At 35.1% G+C, this 22,073-nt stretch overlaps 1 protein-coding gene across 2 annotated transcripts in view; it reads left to right on the top strand.

The window, feature by feature from the left end:
* Positions 1-3,054: 3,054 nt before the first annotated feature.
* GCC88 (GRIP and coiled-coil domain containing 88 kDa) overlaps positions 3,055-22,073 on the top strand; it is a 28,271-nt gene continuing 9,252 nt past the window's right edge. The window contains exons 1-10 of one of the 2 annotated variants that reach the window (XM_069841703.1): positions 3,055-3,236; positions 3,336-3,514; positions 4,465-4,632; positions 4,914-5,059; positions 8,825-9,101; positions 12,095-12,259; positions 12,663-12,858; positions 13,093-13,225; positions 15,159-15,291; positions 17,283-17,516. In XM_069841703.1, coding sequence (XP_069697804.1) covers positions 3,152-3,236; positions 3,336-3,514; positions 4,465-4,632; positions 4,914-5,059; positions 8,825-9,101; positions 12,095-12,259; positions 12,663-12,858; positions 13,093-13,225; positions 15,159-15,291; positions 17,283-17,516 — 1,716 coding nt within the window. In that variant the 5' untranslated portion in view covers positions 3,055-3,151. The remainder of the gene's footprint in view (positions 3,237-3,335; positions 3,515-4,464; positions 4,633-4,913; positions 5,060-8,824; positions 9,102-12,094; positions 12,260-12,662; positions 12,859-13,092; positions 13,226-15,158; positions 15,292-17,282; positions 17,517-22,073) is intronic. The other variant, XM_069841704.1, reaches the window with a different exon arrangement.

The raw sequence follows: 22,073 nt of genomic DNA, 5'->3' as shown, positions 1-22,073 counted from the left end.
TATTTATAATTTACACTATCATTCTTTGTTTCTTGCTCATCTTTAAAAGTTTACTTGAGGCTCTGATGTATTTTTGTCGTATGAAACCCTATAAATCACAGGGATCGAATACATGCTTAGAGTAGACGCAAGAAGAGCTTGCCACGGTAAGCTGCGCGAACTTTCGGAAACGTTCGGGTGCACTCGACCTCGCTTTGATTCGATTGGCAAACTGTCAACAGTTCTCAGTCGTCTGCTGGCTTGATGTTTCGAGTGAGATTTATCACAGCGCATGTAACGTAACCTAAACCTAGTAGCAGAGTAACTAATAACACAACATTGTTGAAAATACAGAAGCATGAATTTTTTTAAATATAAAATCACTGAATGAAATGATAAAGATGTTATAAAAAATATGTAATCGTGTAATAATTGATATTTGACGTTGTAATAAAACACTAATACTATGTGATTTTATTGAAATGTTCCGATAAGTAGGGTACTATGGACGGTTTATTTTAATCTGTATATACTCCCTATGTTATGAGCGGAGCCTGTTTCGTTTTTAATAAATTTATGAACGTTATAGGCTAAATAATTCTCTAGTTTGACTGTGTAACGTTTTATTAGCACTTCCTAATTTAGACCGAAACGGGGGGCATTGTTAAGTACATAGAATGGTATACAGAACTCTGTTATTTAACAAACACACTTTGAACTACATAAAATTCTTGATATCAGGGATAAAATGCAGAATATGTAACGCAAACGCTAGCTTCTACCCGCTCTGCACAATACACTCCACGATACGAACAGTTCAAGACCGCGCTTTCGAATGCGCCCTGTAATCAGCATTAGGTTATTCATAGCAGCCCTGTAACGAGCATGGCGGCACGAGGACCGAATATCGTTCTCTGCAGCGTTGCCAATTCAGCGGGTTTCCCGCTAAATCTAGCTTTTTTGCATAACTGTCTCGCGGGTAAAATTATATTATCCCGCTTAGAGGGAATACTAGCGGTTTTTAATCTTTAATCTTTCTGAAATGAAATTCATATTAGCATTATTAGCGACTTTCATAATTACATTTAATTCGTTCAGTGTGTGTTTTGTGAAATGATGGATGTGTTAATGTAGTGATAATTCCATATTATAGCCTATATGTTACCGTTAAAGCCCGAAATCCGTGAAAACCAGTTTCAACTAGTAAAAACTAGTTTAAGCAAATAAAGATAGAAAGTGAGTTTTCGTGTGATCTAGAATCAGTGTCAGGTTAGGTTTGGTTTGTTTAGGTTTTTATTTGATAAAAGCCTAAAAAAACCTAAACAAACCAAACCTGACCTGCCATTGATTCTAGATCTTACAAAAATTCGCTTTCTATCTATATTTTAAAACTAGTTTTTACTAGTTGAAACTGGTTTTGTCGAATTTTGTGTTTTAATGGTAACATATCGTGCAATAAGAATTTAAATATGTTGTGTCTGTAATAAAAGTGTTCAAAATTGCTTTATAGCGCCACATTGGCAATGATAATAGTGTGCAATATTCGTTACATTGGCGGGTGGATGCTCTATCTTGACCGTTATTATTAGCTATTATTATTATTATTATTATTATTGTTATTATTATTATTATTGAATAATAAGTATACATTAAAATCTGGAGATATTTGTTAGAAAATCGCGGGTTTTCGAAAGCCATCTAGCGGGATTATACGAACAACTGTTGGCAACACTGGTTCTCTGCGCATCAGTCAAATGGGTAAGCTTTCTTTGCGCTTCCTCTACGAGGTTCAACTTCTCCTCTGAACCTCCTTCTTGACCTGTGGGATTGGAGAAAGGTATGGGGGGAATGCTGCAAGGGGAACATGTGCATGCGCTGGTAAATAGACCAGCGCACTGCGCCGAGCGCAGCTGTCCAATGACGTAATAGTGAGACAGCCGACACGCTATAGAGGAAATGTAATAATGGTCATTATTGGTGTTTTAGTCTTAATATACTCATCTGTGAGTGTGACCAGCGTTCATTTCCAAAGAAAATTAATAGTGTTCAATAATTTTCAGATTTTTCAGTTTTAATCTTGAGAGATAAATGTAAAATAAAGAAGCTTGAAAGATCGTTACCTCAACTCGATTTAAAACAAGCCGAGGTAAGACATTTTGCATGGCTTTTAATGTTAAAATATATGAAAGAAACAGCTGAATTTGCGGTTGTGAATCTACAAATAAATTATTTTGTTTCCCATGCCTGCTATTTGCCCTGTTTGGTCTGATTACCTGGTTGGGTTTTCCGAGGTTTTCCCCAACCATAAGGCAAATGTCAGGTAATCTGTTGGCGAATCCTCGGCCTCATCTCACTACATCTCGCCAAAAGAAAATTGTAAAAAAAAATGTAATTGTACTCTTGTAAAATTTTGACTTGTTCCACATTAGAAAGTTTCATTGCTAATTTAAGATCTATGGGGGGGGGGGGAACGAGCTGAACATGCACTGTGTGTCAGATTTAAACCATTTGACACAGAAAATTAAGAAGCATGAGTAATCTATTGCCCATAAGAATGCTTGCCTAGATTTATCAGTCTTTGGAAGAACAGAAATTAGGCAACAGTTTAGCTCAGCTGGCAGAATATTGAAAGACAGAATGATAACGTAAGGAAAAATCGCTATGTTCTCTCAAAGATAACTGATTATCATCATCATCAGGTACATTTTAAGGTAATTATCTACTTTAAAGAACTGTAATATTATTTTAATTTTTCAGAAATGAGATATTGTTTAAATTGTTGGAAAACTAGCCTATGTAATATCATAAAAGTAGTGAATCACTCGTCATTTTAGGTACGAACCGCCACTGCCAGCTGTGTAGAAAGCAATGTGAAATATTTGGGGGACTAGTCTATTTTCCGAAATAATCAATAACAGTAATTAGACCTTGGCTGGACAAAATACTGGACTTTTTCAGCAAGACAAATAACCACGAAATGTACAGAAGTAAAATCAATATTCCCGCGTATTGTAACTCGGAATGATACAATACTTTGCCCAATCAGCTGATCCCAAGTTTTTTTTTAAAACCGGAAGGATGTGTCACCTTGGTTTCGTAGGACTCTCGTCACGTTGTGTTTACGTTTCATCATAAGAGGTGCTACATAATATGTCAAAGGCCGTATAAAACGATGGAAAATGCAAGCAAAAAGGAATTATTGCTTACAATAAATAAGCAGAAAGACCAATTATCTCGGTACGAAAGTCGTTTACGTGGTAAGTGCAATGTCCAATTACAATTACAATGTAGATTTCTGACATAACCTATAACTGAAAACCATATGCTGTCAAAACACTGTTTTGGATTGCTTCCAGATGTTGTCACAGCATATAAGGGGTTAACGAAAGAGAAAGAGGCTCTCGAAGCTAGTTTAAAAGCTATTTCTGGATCAAATGCTTACGAAAAGCCATCTGATTCTGGAAACAAAGCTAGTAATGCCGGAGCGGATAATGATGAAAGTGATGCCAGCAAAACACTCATTTATAAGGTGGAGGTAATACACACAGTCTACAAACTGCCCCGCTTGTGGTTGCAATTGCTTTGAACACAGCTTCGAAACTAACTAGGCCATGTGATCCTTCTACAGTCCCACTTACTAGAGAGAATTAGAGCTCATTGTATTGTATTATATTATAACATTCCATGGTATTCATACAGTTTTTCTACTACCCTATTTCTTTTTTTCATATTACGACCACATACCGGTACTCCTTAATTCAATATAATTATTAATCCAAATAAATCTTAAGGATATGCGTAAATTTCACATCCTTATGAAAATGAGCACCTTCAGTATGACGATGTTGAATAAGTTTATGATGTCTTTACCGTGTTGACTGTTGCAGTTTACCTGACTGACTAGTTTCGAAGTGGTATCCTTCATTAGTATAACAGATTTTCTTCTGAATTTTATTCCTCTTCAATCCAGCTATTATTTTATAAAAGACAAAATGAATATTTTTAATGCGATGGGCATCTTATACTTAACAATGGCTACTTGAGTTTATAAAAATAGCGTAAACAACTTGGGTGTCGCATTCTAAACACAATTAAGAACCTTGTCCTTCTATGATGCAGCAATGGAGTTTCATTGTTCTTCACTATGTGTACATTACCGCTCAAGATTCTTCTTCCTCTTCCGTTGCTCCTGCTAGACCTTTTCAATAAACTCTGCACGTTGTCCCTTCATAAACCTCTTTTACTCATTTCCTCCATCAAATTTATATTCTGCGCAAATAATTCCACAATATTTCCGAAAGTTATTAATTTCATTCGAAACTTTAGAACTATCAACAATGGTTTCAGAGTTCGACTGTTTCGTTCTTTGTTTGATAGAATTCAACAATGGCTTAGCCTATTTCTAATTTACCATTTCGTGCTCTGTTTCAATAAAGACTTTATTGTGAAGAATAAAATACAAGAATTGTCTCTCTCCTCATTCAGAACGATTCTACAAAGAAAGATGAACATCAAGAAGAGGAAACGGTCGACCACTTGCGCACTCAACTGTCAACCCTGATGAACTCTCTTGCTACACTTTCTGCTGAAAAGTCACGAATGGAAGCAAGTTTCCAAGCAGATAAGAAACAGCTTCGACAAGAGAAAGAAGAGGTATCATCTACTACCTACTGTATATATTTTCACGACTCACAAAGATTCTCTCAGAAGAGCATTTAGAGTTTGGTAAATGTACGGTAGAGTTAAAATCTATGTTTAACGAAAGGTGTGAAATTTATAGACGTGACTATTTAAGAACTAATGAAGTGAAATTCTTGGAATCCACAATCATTTTTCAGTAGTTTCCGAAAACAAGGTTGAAAATTTGCGTACCTTATGTTCGATTTTTTCATGGTCACTAAACAAAATTAAAACTACTATTCTCGATCTTGCAGCGAGAGAAAATTGTAAAGGAACTTCAAGAGAAGCATCAGCAGACAGTACGAGTCCATCAATCTGAGTTAGAAACTCTGCGATCCAAACTTACAGTGGAGCGTCACGAACGCGAAAAGGAACAGAATGACCACGGTGTGATGATCAGGTGAGAAAACATTGCGAATTGTGAAACTATAATAAGTTTTTTGGGCATATTCCAGTCTAGCTGTTCTTTCATTGTTTCTGTTCCATAAATATAAGACTATAACAATCACTGATTTCTGGACTGATTAATTTTTACGTTCTCATTCAAAGTCATGATCACTTAATTCAATGTTTTATACGTCAGAGTGGGAAAACTTCCCACCTAAACATATTTTGTCAAATACTTATTTTACTAGAGAAGTAATCCGAAAAAATGATTCTGACTTTCTCAAGAATTGGTAATATGACCGAAATAAGCGTTAACGAACATTATTTTAAATAAGGCACTACCGAACATATTGTTTTCAATCAGTGGTAGCACCAATATTTTAAATTTTAGATGGGGAGGAGAGAAAGGCTTCTATTCACATGGATAGAATTTAAGTTTTTATGAAGGCAGCCTATAACACATAACCAAATGTTTATTATGATGATGATGATGATGATGATGATGATGATGATGTTGAAAAACGATCGAGGTGGCTCAGTAGTAACGCACTAGACTCGCATTAGGGGGTTCTCAGGTTCAAACCCTGTGGCCAGCCAATCTGAATGAAGTTTTTCATGATTTCCCTCAGTCACAAGGGCAAGTGCTGGATTTGAAATTTACATACCATGAATCATCACCGCCTTAATCACCATTATCATAATCATGAATAAAACTGAAATCAGCTAAATGAATACAAGCCATATATGCATTATATAGACCTATTATATAACAATAGAAACAGAATCTCAATAGTCCACGGTATAGTGATATACCCGAAGTTCTTACATACGCGATATAACCTACTCATTAAAGCGTGCATAAATAAACTTGGAATAAAAAACAAGAATCATCAAATTAAAACATGAACATTGTTAGTTTGCGAAGACAGAAGAAGCTGTGAAGTATTTTCTAAGGAAACGTTCATAGCTAAATATAACAAAATAAAATATAATACCCAATAATAATAATAATAATAATAATAATAATAATAATAATAATAATAATAATAATAATAAATAATAATAATGAGTAATTTTTTTAAGTTGGTTAATTAATCAACTACTAGGCTATTTAGCGTCAATGAGACTGGTGATAGCGAGGTGGTATTTGGCGACATAAGGCCAAGAATTCGCCATAGATTACCTGACATTCGCCTTACGGTTGGGGAAACCGTCGGAAAAAACCCAACCAGGTAATCAGCTCAAGCGGGAATCAATGAGTAAATTGACTTTGAAGTGTTCGGAAACATGAATAGGTAGCTGTACTTGTACTTTTGAATATTTTTGTATGGAGTGAGGATGAAACGTTCAGATAAATGTTGTATGCGAAACTAGTTGGTCAGTTGGTGACAATCAATTATTAAGCATAATAATTCCCGGAATATTGTCAATATTAAAACAGTGATTGTTTCGGAATATTATAAACATTAAAACAGTCATTGTTTCTGTATGATACTTTTGTAGAAACTGACTTGTTGAGAGCAACAAGGAGAAAATTCCGTACGAAATTTTCAGATATTGCCCTTGCAAACAGGTTAGCCACGATATACAGGATTGTAAATAGAGTGAAAAAATAAATAAATAAATAAAATTTGCGCTCTATCAGAGATAATACACCTACACATACAATAAGTCACCCGGTTTCGGGAATTAAACTACAATTCTGTTGGCTTGAATGTTTAATTTTTGTTTCTGTTTACAAATGGAGAATAAGAGAAGTGATTAATAAAAGGTATGCAATATATTTTCTCTTCATATGCAGTAACATTCCGAAATTAGCCCCTAGCTCATAACAAATTTTTCACTGTGGTTCATTCAACGTGTATCATGCGCTTCTGTTACAAATCAAACGAATGGTCGTACAGGTCTGTAGCTGCTTTTGATGTCGAAATATTATTAAGAGAGGCCGCGCAGCATTGTTAATTTTATATGTAACTTTTGCCCATAGCGAGGGAAAGTGGCGTAACGAGCATGATCATCCAAGTTACATTGGTTCCTGGTCTTTTTTTTAAATTGTGGTTTATTTAACGACGCTCACAACTCCAGAGGTTATATCAGCAATGCTGATGTGCCGGAATTTTGTCCCGCAGAAGTTCTTTTACATGCCAGTAAATCTACTGACATGAGCCTGTCGCATTTAAACACACTTAAATGCCATCGACCTCGGCTGGGATTGAACCCGCAACCTCGAGTATAGAAGGCCAGCGGGCGACTTCCTGGTCTAACTAATATCATTAGCATTCGGCTGTGGCTCAGTCATATTACAGTAAGCATTTGAAATTCTGTCATTTTTTATTTCATCACAGATCCCAGAACAGGTACCTGTGACACTCAGAGCGGGGAAAGATGTATTCTACATAAAAACTTATGGGTTTATTTTAGACAAGAAATCGGAAATTACGACTTCGGATACCAACAGAAGTGAAGTTAGACGAAATTGGAATCTGTTTCGGGATCATAAGACCTGTGGTTTCTACTTATAAATTTAGAACAGAGTAAGTACAATCCCCACACTTTAAGTCGTCCTTAGTGGTCTTGTGGTTGATTACTATGCTTGTCACTGGAACCGTGGTTCGCAGGTTCAAACCCTGTCATGAAAGATCGATTTTTAAGGACGATAAAACTCTTAGCAGGGCTTCCTTCAGATGGGAAGTAAAGTTAGGAGGCCTGTGTCATAGATTTGAGGCACATAAAAGACTCCTGTTCCAAAAATGACAAGACTATTTGCAAAATTTACTGTCCCATGTTAAAATTTGGGCTTAACAAAATGGACTGCATATGAGAGGCGTGGATTTGTTCACACTCTACTCGTAAAGCCTTTCTATAACATCTGTGAGATAAAAGTTGAGACAATGGAACCAAATTTGGCCTGCTTTTATGTATAATCCAGTAAATACATACAATAGCTTTGCTACTATTAAATATAGGGTAATAGGTTTTCCTTATTTCTCACTGATAAAGTAGAAAACGAAATAAAAATTATGCATTATATGATGATGATGATGATGATGATGATGATGATGATGATGATGATAATGATAATAATAATAATAATACATTATACTATATAATATGAAATTTGTTTAATTTTGATATGGTTTTACTTCTCACAGGTGATTTCTATATTCATTTCCTAGTCATTCAGTGCTATCAAATCATTACACATTTTAATTGGTGATGCGACCAGACAAAAGTTCCATAGTTTTGATGAAAAATAGACATAATTTTGTTTAAAAAATAAGTATTTATTATTTCATCGACTCAATTATTAATATTATTGAGGTATGATTAGATTTGCTTATTTATATTAATGGTTCCAACCAATTAGGAGTATAGCCATGTCTCAACTCTTGTCTTTAATATTAACAAGGACTCTCGTACTTTCAATCCGAAACACTTCAGAACTAATAGATTAGGATTAGATGAATAATTAGATTAGATGATTACGATTAGATGAAATAATTACTAAGAACTCCTTTGCTTAAATTAGAATATTTTAAGAAGTTATGCCTAGGTGCCGGAAGATTTTCAGAAATGTTTATGAAATAAACAAAATGTATTGATAATAAAATTTAATCTTTACCTGCTTTTACACTGAGTTATACCTCATGCTTTGTAGACAGAACAATAGTTGTTGCTGGCACACAGTCTCCTTAAAGAGCTCAAAAATTACAATCTTGTTTAGTTTTACTTCCTTCAGCACTATGAATCTATTAAAAAATAATGCACTACATTCCAGAGAACTTCAAAAGCTTCTGGCAGAAGAGCGTCGATTAAAAGACCAACAGGAGAACCAAATAGAGGAGCTAAAAACCAAAGTGAATCAGTTAGAATCACAGTCAGGACAGAAAGAACAGTACGAGAAGAAATTAAGAGATGTGCGCAATGAACTGGAGGCAACTCGAAGGAAGCTGAAACGAGCAGAAGCTAAGGCAAAAGAAACCCCTCCTCTGCTTCTGGAACTACAGGATGAAATGGCCAACATGAAGATACAGCACCAAGCAGCTATATTTGAGGTACTTACATGCTGTCACTGCTCAATTGTTACGTGAAATAAAATATCAAAGATGCAAAACCCAGTAAAATTTCATTTTTTTATGTACCATATTATTCCATTGGATATTCCGTATGCGAATAAAGGGCCAGATTTTGTAAATGAAAAGAGTTCGTTATTATTTACATTCTCATTTTTCGGGCAGATTGAATCAAGTAACTGAACTTGATAAACAAGAAGAATATGATGCGTTTTAATTTAAGTTAAAGTCAAGTAGCAGCTTCTATTCTGCTTTCAGATTAAGTTGAAACCCATTCTTCTTTTTTATTAGACTTGAAATAATATTAGAAATAATTTGAAAAGTGTAAACTACATTTGATAATACAAGTTTTTTTGGCTTTCACGGTGACTGTGATCAGAATTAGGCTTTTCGATATTCCACCATGCCCTGAAACTTGACATTTCTAATGTTTCAGACTGAGCTCAGTCGTTTGGATTAGCCTGGCATAACAATTTCAAAAGAGCAAGCGACCACTCTGGTACATTGTGCACTGATGATGGAACCTTTATGTAGTTCCGAAACATTGAAAATGTCACGTTTCAGGACATGGTGGAGTACCCAAAAGCCTAATTCTGATACATTTGATTTTGTTTGTTCCTCGTAAATTGTTCAAATATTGTTTGTTGATATTTTAATTTGGATAACATGATCAAAATAGAATACGGTAGTGAGAAAGTTGTATAAAAAATTGTAATCTTCTATGGAATTATGTAATGTGACCGAAATGCAAGGGAAGTAACAATGAAAAGATCTGTAGAAGAGTTGGTTCTCATAGATAGACAGAAAATATTTTAATCTTCTTTTGCAACATTTTGTTTTGCCAGAATCTGTAGCTGCAGAAAGGATGCGAATATGTACTTTGTTTATGAAAGAAGGGAAGCCTACGTTATTCTCTTCTTCTTCTCCTCCTCCTCCTTCTTCATGTACCTATTAGGCTTAATTAAACCTTTTAGGGGTCCAGGTGACCATTCCATCTGATCGTCCTATAGATTTTTTCCTCCTTTCAGCTTATATTTACAAATATATTTTGGTCCATTCTTTTAATATGTTCATGTCAATTTTGCCTAAAGTTTTTTTTTTAATATAGTTAAAACTACTACTTCTTAGTTTAATTCTAATATTTATTCCTGATCTTAGCTGATAGTCTTAATTCTTGCTGTATTTCTTCAAAATCTCATTACTGCAGCATTTATCTGATTCTTTCTAAATCCAGTTTTCAGTCCCATATAAACATATACTGATGGTCATCGCTTTGTAAAACTCGAGCTGTCTCTCTGTACCTGCTTTATTTTTAATGTTTATTAGATACGATTAAATGTTGATATTTTATTATTTTTATCTTTATCATTTAGTTTTGTAACTTGACAAAAATCAGTTAGGCCTACTTGATTTATGCATATGAAATATTAACTAAATAAATCAAAAACTTACAAATTCCTACAATCACTAACTGAAACTAGTATGTAAATAATTTGCTATTAGTTAATTATTTTAGTCTTAATTGAATTTTCTCAATTACGAGAAATGTTGGGAGTGTGGAAGTTACATAGGGGGTGCATGCTCAATCTTTTGCACCCTCTTAACAACCCTCTTCATAGCGCATGTCGCAAGATTCATACATTTACTTTATTATTATTACACTTCGACTTCATTCTTGCAATATTACTGCACTTCATCTGAATCCTCAGCAAATGAACTTCAAATTCCGACCTCAATCTTATAAGGGACGCCATGTCACCAATCCAAATATAAAGCTTATCTACAACGCATGTACTCGTATTTGAGCTATTTGTAAACTCTGTTTATTCGTATATATTGGCATGAGATTAATGGGTATTTCAAGGGGGCTGCAATATATACCAGTTTATTATTATTATTATTATTAATAATCATCCATGCTTATAGAAAACCCTGTCATATTAACATTAATAGTACATTATGCAACGAGCCTATAATGATGGTAATTAAGGCGCAAGTATGGTTGTTTATGAAACGAGCGCGAGTTTCATAATATTCATATGAGCGTCTTAATTACCATTATAGGCAAGTTTCATATGATTTTTTATGCTCGACCATATTTCTAACTTGAAATTATTCAGATGTATACATTTTATTTGTAACTGACAAGATCGGAAGTGACCTTGTTCTAGGTCGTGAATTGTAAGATGTGCGCAGATGTGAAAGTATTGATTTTTTCCGAGGAACAATAATGTCACTGACCTTGATGTAATCCCGTTAAACTTGATATAACCTTGATTATTGAATTCGACATTGAAAAATGAGATGACAAATTGAATTTATTTGAATATTATTTACAATTAACGCTAATTATTATAGTAACAGAACATAACCTTCTGCGACAGAATTGGATTTCCAGCCTCCGTGACTTTTCGCTAATTCTCTTTCGATTGCATATCCGAGAATAATCGATACTTGCGGTTTTATAACGGTACAAAGCTGACTTGTTATTGGCTGAACACCTGTAAGCTGAGTTGTCATTGGCTGAACACCTGTACTTTAATGAGTAGGTGTACTTTAATGACATGCATTAAAGGACTGTTACCAGGTGTATAATTACTACATTTCGGCATGGTCGAGCATAAAATCTTTTAAAATTTAAAAGCAGCATTAAAAAATTCTTAAATATTGTAGCTGATAATTTTCAAAGTCAAATTTTTATTACATACAATTTAAAAAAACTTCTTTTAGCATCTAAGGTTTCAACATAATTGTATATACAATATACATTCGTAAGGGGGAAATATTAATCACAATTATTATGTTGTTTAGTCAACTGTTTGGAAACAGGTCTGAACCTTACAAGTGATACCAACAAGACACCACTTATGAGGCAACTTGGCCAGGAGATAAGTGGTCAGCTCCTTTCCCCCTCCATTGCACAATATTTATATTAGGTGTTAATTTTAAATCTCTTATTTCTGTTTGTCGTGTAGGAGCAGAAGAGAGCCACAGATGCAGAGGAGCGTGCACGGCGTTTGGCAGCTGTTCATGAGGAGAGAGTTGCAAATCTTGAAGCAAGATTAGCTGAACTATCCGAAACAGTTGGCAACTATGACCGGTTAAGACAACAAGATCAGATGGCTATCCAGAAACTTAAAGTAATGACTTGTCAAATATGTAAATGTTTTACCTATTCACAAAATAATGTGTATATCGATACTTTTAATCGAAAAGTTAATGACATTAGACGATAAATCTGAGATTACCAGGATTACCAGTCTCTTTCTCCCTTCCCCCTCGCTCCCTCCTCCCAGTGCATACTGGGGGCACTTGAGTTGGAAATCCTACATAACATAAAATAAAAATTAACTATACTAACAGGACAATCCTTGATAATGAAAGCTTACTGCACATACTTTCTCTAGAGCTACAAATATAATAGAATTCCATAAAAACTATCCATGGAATGAGATACAGTAGATTTATTCATGTCGATCTGCTAAAGCACCTTCATCCATGAAGAAATAGGAATACGTAATAATTTCGTTTTGTGTATTGCAGGAACACATCGCACAATTGGATATAGAACAATCAACTCTTTCTCGAGTAACAACATCCGCATCAGTAGTGGATTCAGAAGAAGAGTTAAAAGAAAACAGTGAAGTGGACTTGCAGACATTGGTGGACAAGATCCTACACCTCAAAGCACAGCTTCTTTCAGCCAGTGAACATGCTGAGAAGCCTCTTGATATTCAGGGTTAGTCTGTTGTTATTTTGAGTAGGTATAGCAGTGAGGTAACAAGAACTACTTCCAGATTTTGACAGAAACATGCTTTTCAGTACTGCTAATACAGAAACCTAGATTTCGTTTACATTCGTTACTTCTGTAAACAGTTCGTTAATTCAGATTATACATTTTTAACATCTAATAAACAGTAATCAAACATTGTGGATTTCATAGACGCATTTTTTATTCTGTTTTATTCTGCAGAAATTTTGAAAGTGAACGACTATTTTGGAATGAAAAATAATGAACATAAGCTGTGTCAAGAGGAATACCAACAACTCAAACTTGAATTCGAGCAGTACAAGCAGTCGCACTTGCAGCTACCAAATAACACGAGGTAAACTGTATAAACTAAAATTCTCTGCAGTTATACTGTAAAAACTTGACTACATCTCTGCTGTCTTTTGTCCTTAGTTCTCTAGATTCCGCACTGAAAGTTACTTCTCTTTTTATAGATCTCTTTATATAATATAGGTTTATACAAATTAAATGTGTTACATATTGATATTTATCATTATATTATGTGGTAAAATAACTGGTTTTTAAATAGAAAAATACATTACTATTTCTAAGGTATGCAGTAACTTGCAAATAGGCCACACACTAATAATTACATGATCATTTAGTTTCAGATAATATACAAATAATAATTCAGTAATAATTGTTGTTGCTATTTGGAGTAAAGAATGGTATTTTTCTATGGTTCTATTCATTTTGGACAATTTATTGGCGTAGTTTGTGTGGTTTCTCTTACTTTCCACACAGAATGTCAACTCTAAAATGCAAACCGATAGTGTAAACACTTTTTCCTGTTTATTTTTTTAATGAATATTTGATTTTTATCTTATAAAAATAGGCTTAAAATGCGATCACAAATTTCTACTTTACAAGATGCTAAAGACGGAAGTAGTTTTTGTCCCCTATTTAAAATTTAAATTAACTTTTAGCCAACCTATTATAGCAGATGGTTAGTGTACTTTTTTTAATTCAGTCTTCTCCTTTTCTTTTCGTAAATTCTAAAAAGTCGTAAGAAAAATAAACCTCTGCTAAATAACTTTAGCAAAAATTAGATTTTATTTCAAGGTAGATTTGATGGATTTTGTGCAAATTAAGGTCATAATTTTTTTTAATAGACTTTATTGATCGTTCAGTGCTGTAGCGCTATACAGATCTATGAGAAAATAAATAATATATATGAAGCGTCCAATTCCAAAACTGTCTAAATCCATTTTTTTTTAATTGAGATAATGGCGGTTTTTTCATCTACCTAAATATCTCTAGCAATTTTCTAATGAATGTTGTGCCTAAATTCCCTCTTTCCTTCCATAAATAAGCTTCATATATGACGAACACTGCAAACGATTAGGAAAAAAGTTATCAGTTTTTGGCATTTCCTGAAAATTGTTAAGAATGGATGTATGGATGTAGACAGTTTTGGAATTGGAGGCTTCATATATATATATATATATATATATATATATATATATTTTTTTTCTTTTTTTTATTCAATGCAGTGGCACTTGACCGGAGTCATTGGCCGTACAATGGCGATAAACACTAAAATTAAAGATAGAAAACAAAATAAAGTGAACAATGTGCAAGTGAAACTACGAAGGAGAGGATGTTAGCTCTGCTGCAAAAAGAAATAATATAACAATAAGTAAATAACAAGGAGGAGGTCAGCCGATAAAGGTCATAATTTGATTTTAATTGATATTATTGACAGTACTGAATAGTAAAGATACTGAAAAACATATGCAAAGTAAAGCAGATATGAATACCACTTAAGACACAATTTTGTGAATTTTCCGCTAAGTCACTGCTGACATCTACAAGCACTAATATTGTGCAGCACAGAAAATAGCAGGTTGGAGGGAATCAATTATGATTTCTCGCGAAATTGTAGTTAAGAAACAATGCTCTAATCATTTGGCTATGGTGCACCTTTTTTGCCAAAAAATATAAAGTGAATATTTGTAATGTGGCAGTCGTATAAGTTACCAAGAAAATAAAACGCATATTTGTAATAAAGACAATAACTTTTATCATTATGACTGTAATATATCAGAGACATTATTCTAATCATTAATTCCCTTCAGAGTAGAAAGAGATATAGCTGTACTGAACAGTGTAGAGTGTAACAGAAAATTTATGGGATAGGCGTAAAAAAACATAAACATGTTTAAGAACATTATCTGGTATATGAATTAATATCCCTTTAAATATTATTTCTGTATACCATGCATGAATATTTATTTTCTTATATTCAGAATGGAAGACAACTCAGAAGTTTCTTCATTAAGGATACAAGTAAAAACTCTAAAGGACAGAGTTCGTATACTTAACGGTCAACTGGAAGACACTGATGCAGAATGGAAGCAGAAAGTTGACAATCTCCAGCAGGTAAACACGAAACACGAGTACTGTTGGGAGCTCAAAAGATCGCAATCACGTGTATTACTAACTTCAGTGTATCTACCTCCCTAAAGACATTGGTTACATCTTCCAGGGAGCATTTACTTCGAAATAACAAATGCTATGTAATTTTAAACAATTGTTTATCAGCCTCAGTCACTTGTTTTTATTATGAACACTAAGAAATCTAAAATATAAGTATTTAAGAATTTCATTACACAGTACCAGTATATTTTATTTACGAAATCACTAAATTTGTTTTGGAGTAAATATCATTGCATTCAGTAACCTTGTGAACACCTTATTCACGAACAGCAATGAAAAAAGTAAAGTCCATATGCCTTCTGTAATTCTGTATATACAAAAGGAGTGAAAATTATTTAAGAATATAAATTTTTTTATTTAATGACCCAAGGTTATATCAAACAATCGTCTTAATGTATTCAGCTGTTTGCTGACAACATAAAGTCCGCTGTAGTCTATTCAAGAGAAATGAGGGGTATTTTGATCGGTGTTCATTATAGATGCCTGATGCCTAAACCTGATATAAAATAATTGATCCCATCTGATCGCAAGTTTATCATAGTTGGTGACTTTAACAGTAAACATCACATATGGAATAATGGACCCAAGGTTATATGAAGTCCGTAAATTGATGACAGAGAAATAGTATTTTGGCGAGATGAGATCGAGAATTCGCCATGGAGTACTTGACATTAGCCTTATAATTTGGGAGAACCAGTACAAGCGTGATTTAGTCCAAGTCCAAATGCAGCCTCAGATCGAGAGACCACTTCCTTACTCTTGAGCTATACTGATAGCCTCAAGAATATTAAGTATCAATTCATGAGGATTAAGATAGTGATACAACCACGGCCCATTTTCAGTTATCAGTAGATGCTGGATTTAATTTGCACTAAAAGCTAAGAATGCCAGCAAGTATATTAAGGTAGCTGTGGTGTCCATTTGTAGGGTTTTTAGACCCGAGTCACAAGTCTCCAAAATCTAACATTAGGTAAATGGGTCACATGGACTGAAGCTTGTATCCTATGAACAGCGTGCTTACGCCAACAGTAGGTGACACCACATCTGTGGCTACAGTGCTGGGTTTTTGTTCGGGTGGCCCAGGTTCGATCCCTGGCCAGGTCGTGATCGAATTTGTGGTGGATAATGCAGACATATAGGATTTTTCTCGGGGTACTCCAGTTTCCTTCTATCATTCCACCAACACTCTCCACTTTCCTCTCTCATTTCATCTATCATCCATAATAGTAAAAATAGGCTGTGGTGAAGTCTTTGGGGTAATACAGGTTTCTGATGCTGATATAGAAAGGGCTTGGAGCGCTGAGTCCCTGGTGCTTATCAGGATACTCGTTCTCGATGTGGGACCTAGCTCTATCAGGGTCTGAGGCAGGATGGCTCACCTGTCAGCGTCGGGTTCACGAATGCCACTCAGGCCACCTGTCAGACTTGGACAATCATCGCATATAAGGGCGCAGAATGGGTCAAACCTTGCCTAAGTGTATGGACTCGTCCTGGATCCAGCCCATGTCAAGTTCAGTAAGCAACAGTTAAGACTGTTAACAAAATATTATTTTGTTTTGATGCAGTTACCGGCATTATCCATCTCTTATATGTGAGCACACTGTTTACAAGGTCCATGTTCTAGTCCAAGTGATACATTTACCTATTGTTAGATTCGGAGACTTGTAAATCAGGCCTAGAAATCCTCCCAATGGACACCACATTCACTCTAGTATACGTAGTGGCACTCTTAGAGTTTAATACATATAAATCCAGATGCAGGAAGTATCATGATGACTTTTTCCCCTCTCATGTGTATTAAAAGCAATCACTGGTAGATAAAGCAACAGAGAAATTATTAGTAACCAGTATTGACAGTGTAGTATTTTAAAGAGAGCAATGTAACTTGCTAATGTACTACCAATACATCACTGTGTATTTGCTTTTCTCAACAGCTCTTGAAAACTGAAAGAACGAGATTTAAAGAAGAACTGACTGCAAATGAGATGGATTATAGAGGTCGTTTGTCCCTACTGGAACAGCAGCTTCAGAAACAGAGAGAAAGATCTCTCAGTCTGTTAGAGGAAAAGGAACAAGAAATCCGGACATTGAAGTCAACATTTCAAATGTTTTTACCTGGAAATATCAAGCGAGAGTCTCCAACAAATTTACTTGACACCACGGTACTTGTAAGACTTTCTTCATATGACTTAGTGTTTTTATATGAAGTGTGTGAATTGGCCCATACAAATAAGCTTATGTTTCCCGAATTCTGTATAGGAGTTTAGATTACATCACTTAACTGACAACTGGGCCCATACAAATAAGTTTACGTTTTCAGAATTTTGTACACTTCGCAGCAAAAAGAATGGGCCGGCCGACAATTTCTAAGTTCCAGAGATATAACATTGTGTATGCTCGTCTTGTCTAAGCCATAGTTCACCAGGTAACACATAATTAAACCATTTAAATTTGCTGTATTTTGTTTAAGAGTCTAAAATATGTAATAAAATGGAACGGTGGATTGATTCTAGATACATCAGGGCCCTTGAAGAGTGAAATAATAATAAAATTGATAAATACAAAATCAACCGCAGCGAATATGAACAGGAAAACCACATATTATGCCGAAACGATATTAACAGTCACAGTAGCATAAGTCGTTACGGCATTGGTCTATTGAACAAGTTGGTAGTAGTAGCTCAAGGTTCGAATCTCCCCGAATCTTCTTTTTTTTTTTATTACAAATTTGCCATCATATGTCTCTCGCAAAGCTATAATTATGTGGCGATATCTCTTAGAATATGCTCAAACTCTAATAAATAATAAACCTCCCTCTCTCTTTCAAACAATACTGCTAGCTGTTAATACAATGTTCTGTCTCGTCATCACGCTTGAAGATGGCACAGAAACAATAACTCATTGCCCTGGTTCGCATAGGTTATTCTGCATATGCTACTCTCCAACAGGACTTCGATTGGAGAAATGTCATTTTCTCCGACGAGGTAATTGTCTCCAATAACAACGATAGTACTATCCTAGTTTATTGTATGAATAGCCACCGATACGATGAACGTTTCGTGAGACGAATTAACAAGTCGGATTGCGTGAGGGTCGTGTGTTGGGGGGTGGATGTCATACAATGAGGCAGGACTTCTGGAACGCATCCATGGGCAGTTTACGGTAGAAGTCTATGAATACATTTTGGCAAATGTAATGATCCCTTCCGCCCGAAAACGATATCCAGAAGGAACACTTTTCATCCAGCAGGATAATCATCCGATACACACCGCCAACCGGATTCAAAGATGGTTTACGAGGAGGCGTGATGTCGACCCAGTCGACTGGCCTCCAAATTCACCAGATATGAATCCGATTCAAAATTTGTGGGCTACAGTCAAAAGGATCCTACGCTCTAATTGGGCAGAACAACCACCCATTCGGACACTTGAGGAATTGTGGGACAGAGTTCTAGATGCGTAGGAGGAGATGGCCAAGAATTTAGACCTGTTCCATAATCTTGTGGACTCCATGCCGCGCAGAATGAGGGCAGTTGTTGATGCAGGTGGTTTGTGGACGAGATACTAGTCCCCACCACAGGCCTTGTTAATACTTACTTACTTACTTACAAATGGCTTTTAAGGAACCCGAAGGTTCATTGCCGCCTTCACATAAGCCCGCCATCGGTCCCTATCCTGTGCAAGATTAATCCAGTCTCTATCATCATACCCCACCTCCTTCAAATCCATTTTAATATTATCCTCCCATCTACGTCTCGGCCTCCCTAAAGGTCTTTTTCCCCCCGGCCTTGTTAATATATTAAAAAATTGTTTGCTTTTGTTAATTTAATTATTTATATGTGTTTGATATGCGTCCGGTTTTTTAGGATGTAAAGCAAGTATTTTTGTTTGTACAGGCCAGGTCTCACCTATTAATAGCCCACAGGTGATGGGCAATAATATTTTTACAAGGCAGGCATAACGAAGTTTTGTTAACAAATGCCATTTCACATTTAAACTAATAAATTAAGTAAAAGTTAAAATAAAAAAAAATAATTTTACCGTACCGGGAGGCAAACTCAAACCTCTGGTACGGATGTCAGACTTCTTACCACTGGGCCACACACTGCTCGTAAGGTTTACTAGATTATAGACGGACGACTTTCAATGAAGAGACACCACAGCAATGCCTTGCACTGGGTTACGTTTACACGAGTGAACTGCGCGACAGAACTTAGCATTTCTATCAACCAAGAGTCGGCCCATTCTTTTTGCCTCTAAGTGTACATATTGCAATTCGTATCAAAATATCCTTGAAATACAAACTTCAATATCTACAGTAAATAGCCATTATGAGTGATATATGAGGGGCTTACAACCAGAGTGGACCAAGTCCACCAGTGGTCAGTTTGTTGATTAATAGAATTTCAGATGAAGAAAACTTAGATTTATTCATTGCCATAACAAACCAAGTCCATAACTCATTTGTTACTCCACAGAGGGCAGCATTTCCTGTGGAAGGTGAAGGTTGCTAAGCATGAGTCAAGAACTTTAAGACTCAATTTCTCAAAATTATTCCAGAAGCACTTGGTCCACTCTGATTGTGAACCCTTCATATATGTTGTTTCTAAATCCCTCTCGTTTACTTGTCCAAACAGAAATAACCAGTTCAGTATTAGATTCGGACACCAATTTCCAAAATATTTACATTTCTCTTCATCTTTGTTCTTTTCGCGTGTCTGCTTTGTCACAGAAGATGATTATATAAATAACACTGATCCATTCATTCCTCTTACTTACTTACAAATGGCTTTTAAGGAACCCGCAGATTCATTGCCGCCCTCACATAAGCCAGCCATCGGTCCTTATTCTGTGCAAGATTAATCCAGTATCTATCATCATATCCCACCTCCCTCAAATCCACTTTAATATTATCCTCCCATCTACGCCTCAGCCTCCCCAAAGATCTTTTTCCCTCTGGTCTCCCAACTAATACTCTATATGCATTTCTGGATTCGCCCATACATGCTACATGCCCTGCCCATCTCAAACGTCTGTATTTAATGTTCCTAATTATGTCAGGTGAAGAAAACAATATGTGCAGTTCTGCATTGTGTAACTTTCTCCATTCTCCTGTAACTTCATCCCTCTTAGCCCCAAATATTTTCCTGAGAACCTTATTCTCAAATACCCTTAATTTCTGTTCCTTCTCAAAGTGAGAGTCCAAGTTTCACAACCATACAGAACAACCGGTAATATAACTGTTTTATAAATTCTAACTTTCAGATTTTTTGACAGCAGACTGGATGATAAAAGCTTCTCAACCGAATATAACAGGCATTTCCCATATTTATTCTGCTTTAATTTCCTCTACATTTATTAATATATGTAAGAAACTGTACTCATATTTATTATTTAACAAAAATAGCATTGACTTGGAAGTTTGCAAATCAAAAAAGATGGAGTTCTCTTACATGCAATTGAAGCATATGGGAGACAGAGAAGGTACTGTTCCCATGCTCTTTTGAAGTGGTCAGCACATGTTTCATTTCCAGAAACACCTGATATTCAATATTATAGGATGCTGGGTGCATCCCAAAGCTGTTCTGAAAGTTATGACTGGATGAAAATTCTAGTTTTCACCTGGGCCCTTCCCATCTGTAGTCTGTTGTGGTCCTACCAACAGTCAAGTTCGTATAAATTAAAAAAAGTCACACACAGAACTGTACGAATAAAAATAAATGATGTTAAAATGAAGATGAATCATTTATATCTATTAATTATTTACTCGATTGTAGGCTGATATTCTTGTATACTCCTCAGTATGTCATATCCATTGCATGTGATTTTTTTACGATTCATAATATGAAATTTTATTCAGCTAATCAGATCCAACAGAAGGTAAAGGTAAGTTAAGATCTCATGAGACACTAAAATTTATACAGAATAGCCATAGGGATAGCAGTCCTATGTGCTGGCCATCTTTCCTCCAAAGGAAATACCCCTGGTACTCGTATTGTTAGACTGAATAAACCTCAGGACCACGTATGCAGCATGAAGGATTAGTTCATTGGAGAAAATTGGTAACTGAATCCACAACCTTCCGACTTGCAGTGCAACACCCTGTGATGCTACCACGCACCTCAGTCAGATTCAATACAAACAAAATTTTCTGTTACAAATTATACAGTTTTCGAATGACTGATAATTTTTTTCTGGGCCTAATTTTTATACTTCAGAAAGTGAACTTAAAACATAGAGCTGTCATTATATATTTCTTATAAGGGAGAAGCATTGTTTCTAATCGTGCTATGTCTAAGCAACAAATTTTTTACAGGAATAACGAAAAACTGAATTACTAGTAAACTGAACAATTTCATTACACTATACACAACTACTTTTAAGTAATTTACAAATACGAAGACTTAAAACGATCAGACTTCACAGCAAAAAAAGTAAGAAAAAGTATCAAATTCAATTTGTTCACCAGTGGATTTAAGTTTTGAAACGATGCTTCTCATGTGCACCAAGTAATTTTAAATATATGGAAATTATTAGTAGACGTGCAAGATACGATGTTATAGAACTTGTCTCTTTTCGGAAATTATATTAATTAATGACATAATACTGATTTGGGATTCATTATCTGAAATATCCGAAAATGTTTAAGTGCATTGTTTCAAAACTTACAAAACAAAAATATAAGGAAAAAAAGGTATTAATATACACATTTGCTTAAATAACTAT

The sequence above is a fragment of the Periplaneta americana genome, chromosome 12 (genome assembly GCF_040183065.1).
Source record: "Periplaneta americana isolate PAMFEO1 chromosome 12, P.americana_PAMFEO1_priV1, whole genome shotgun sequence".
NCBI lineage: Eukaryota > Metazoa > Arthropoda > Insecta > Blattodea > Blattidae > Periplaneta > Periplaneta americana.
Note: the sequence above shows the minus strand (reverse complement) of the source record. Positions and strands in the feature narration are given on the sequence as shown.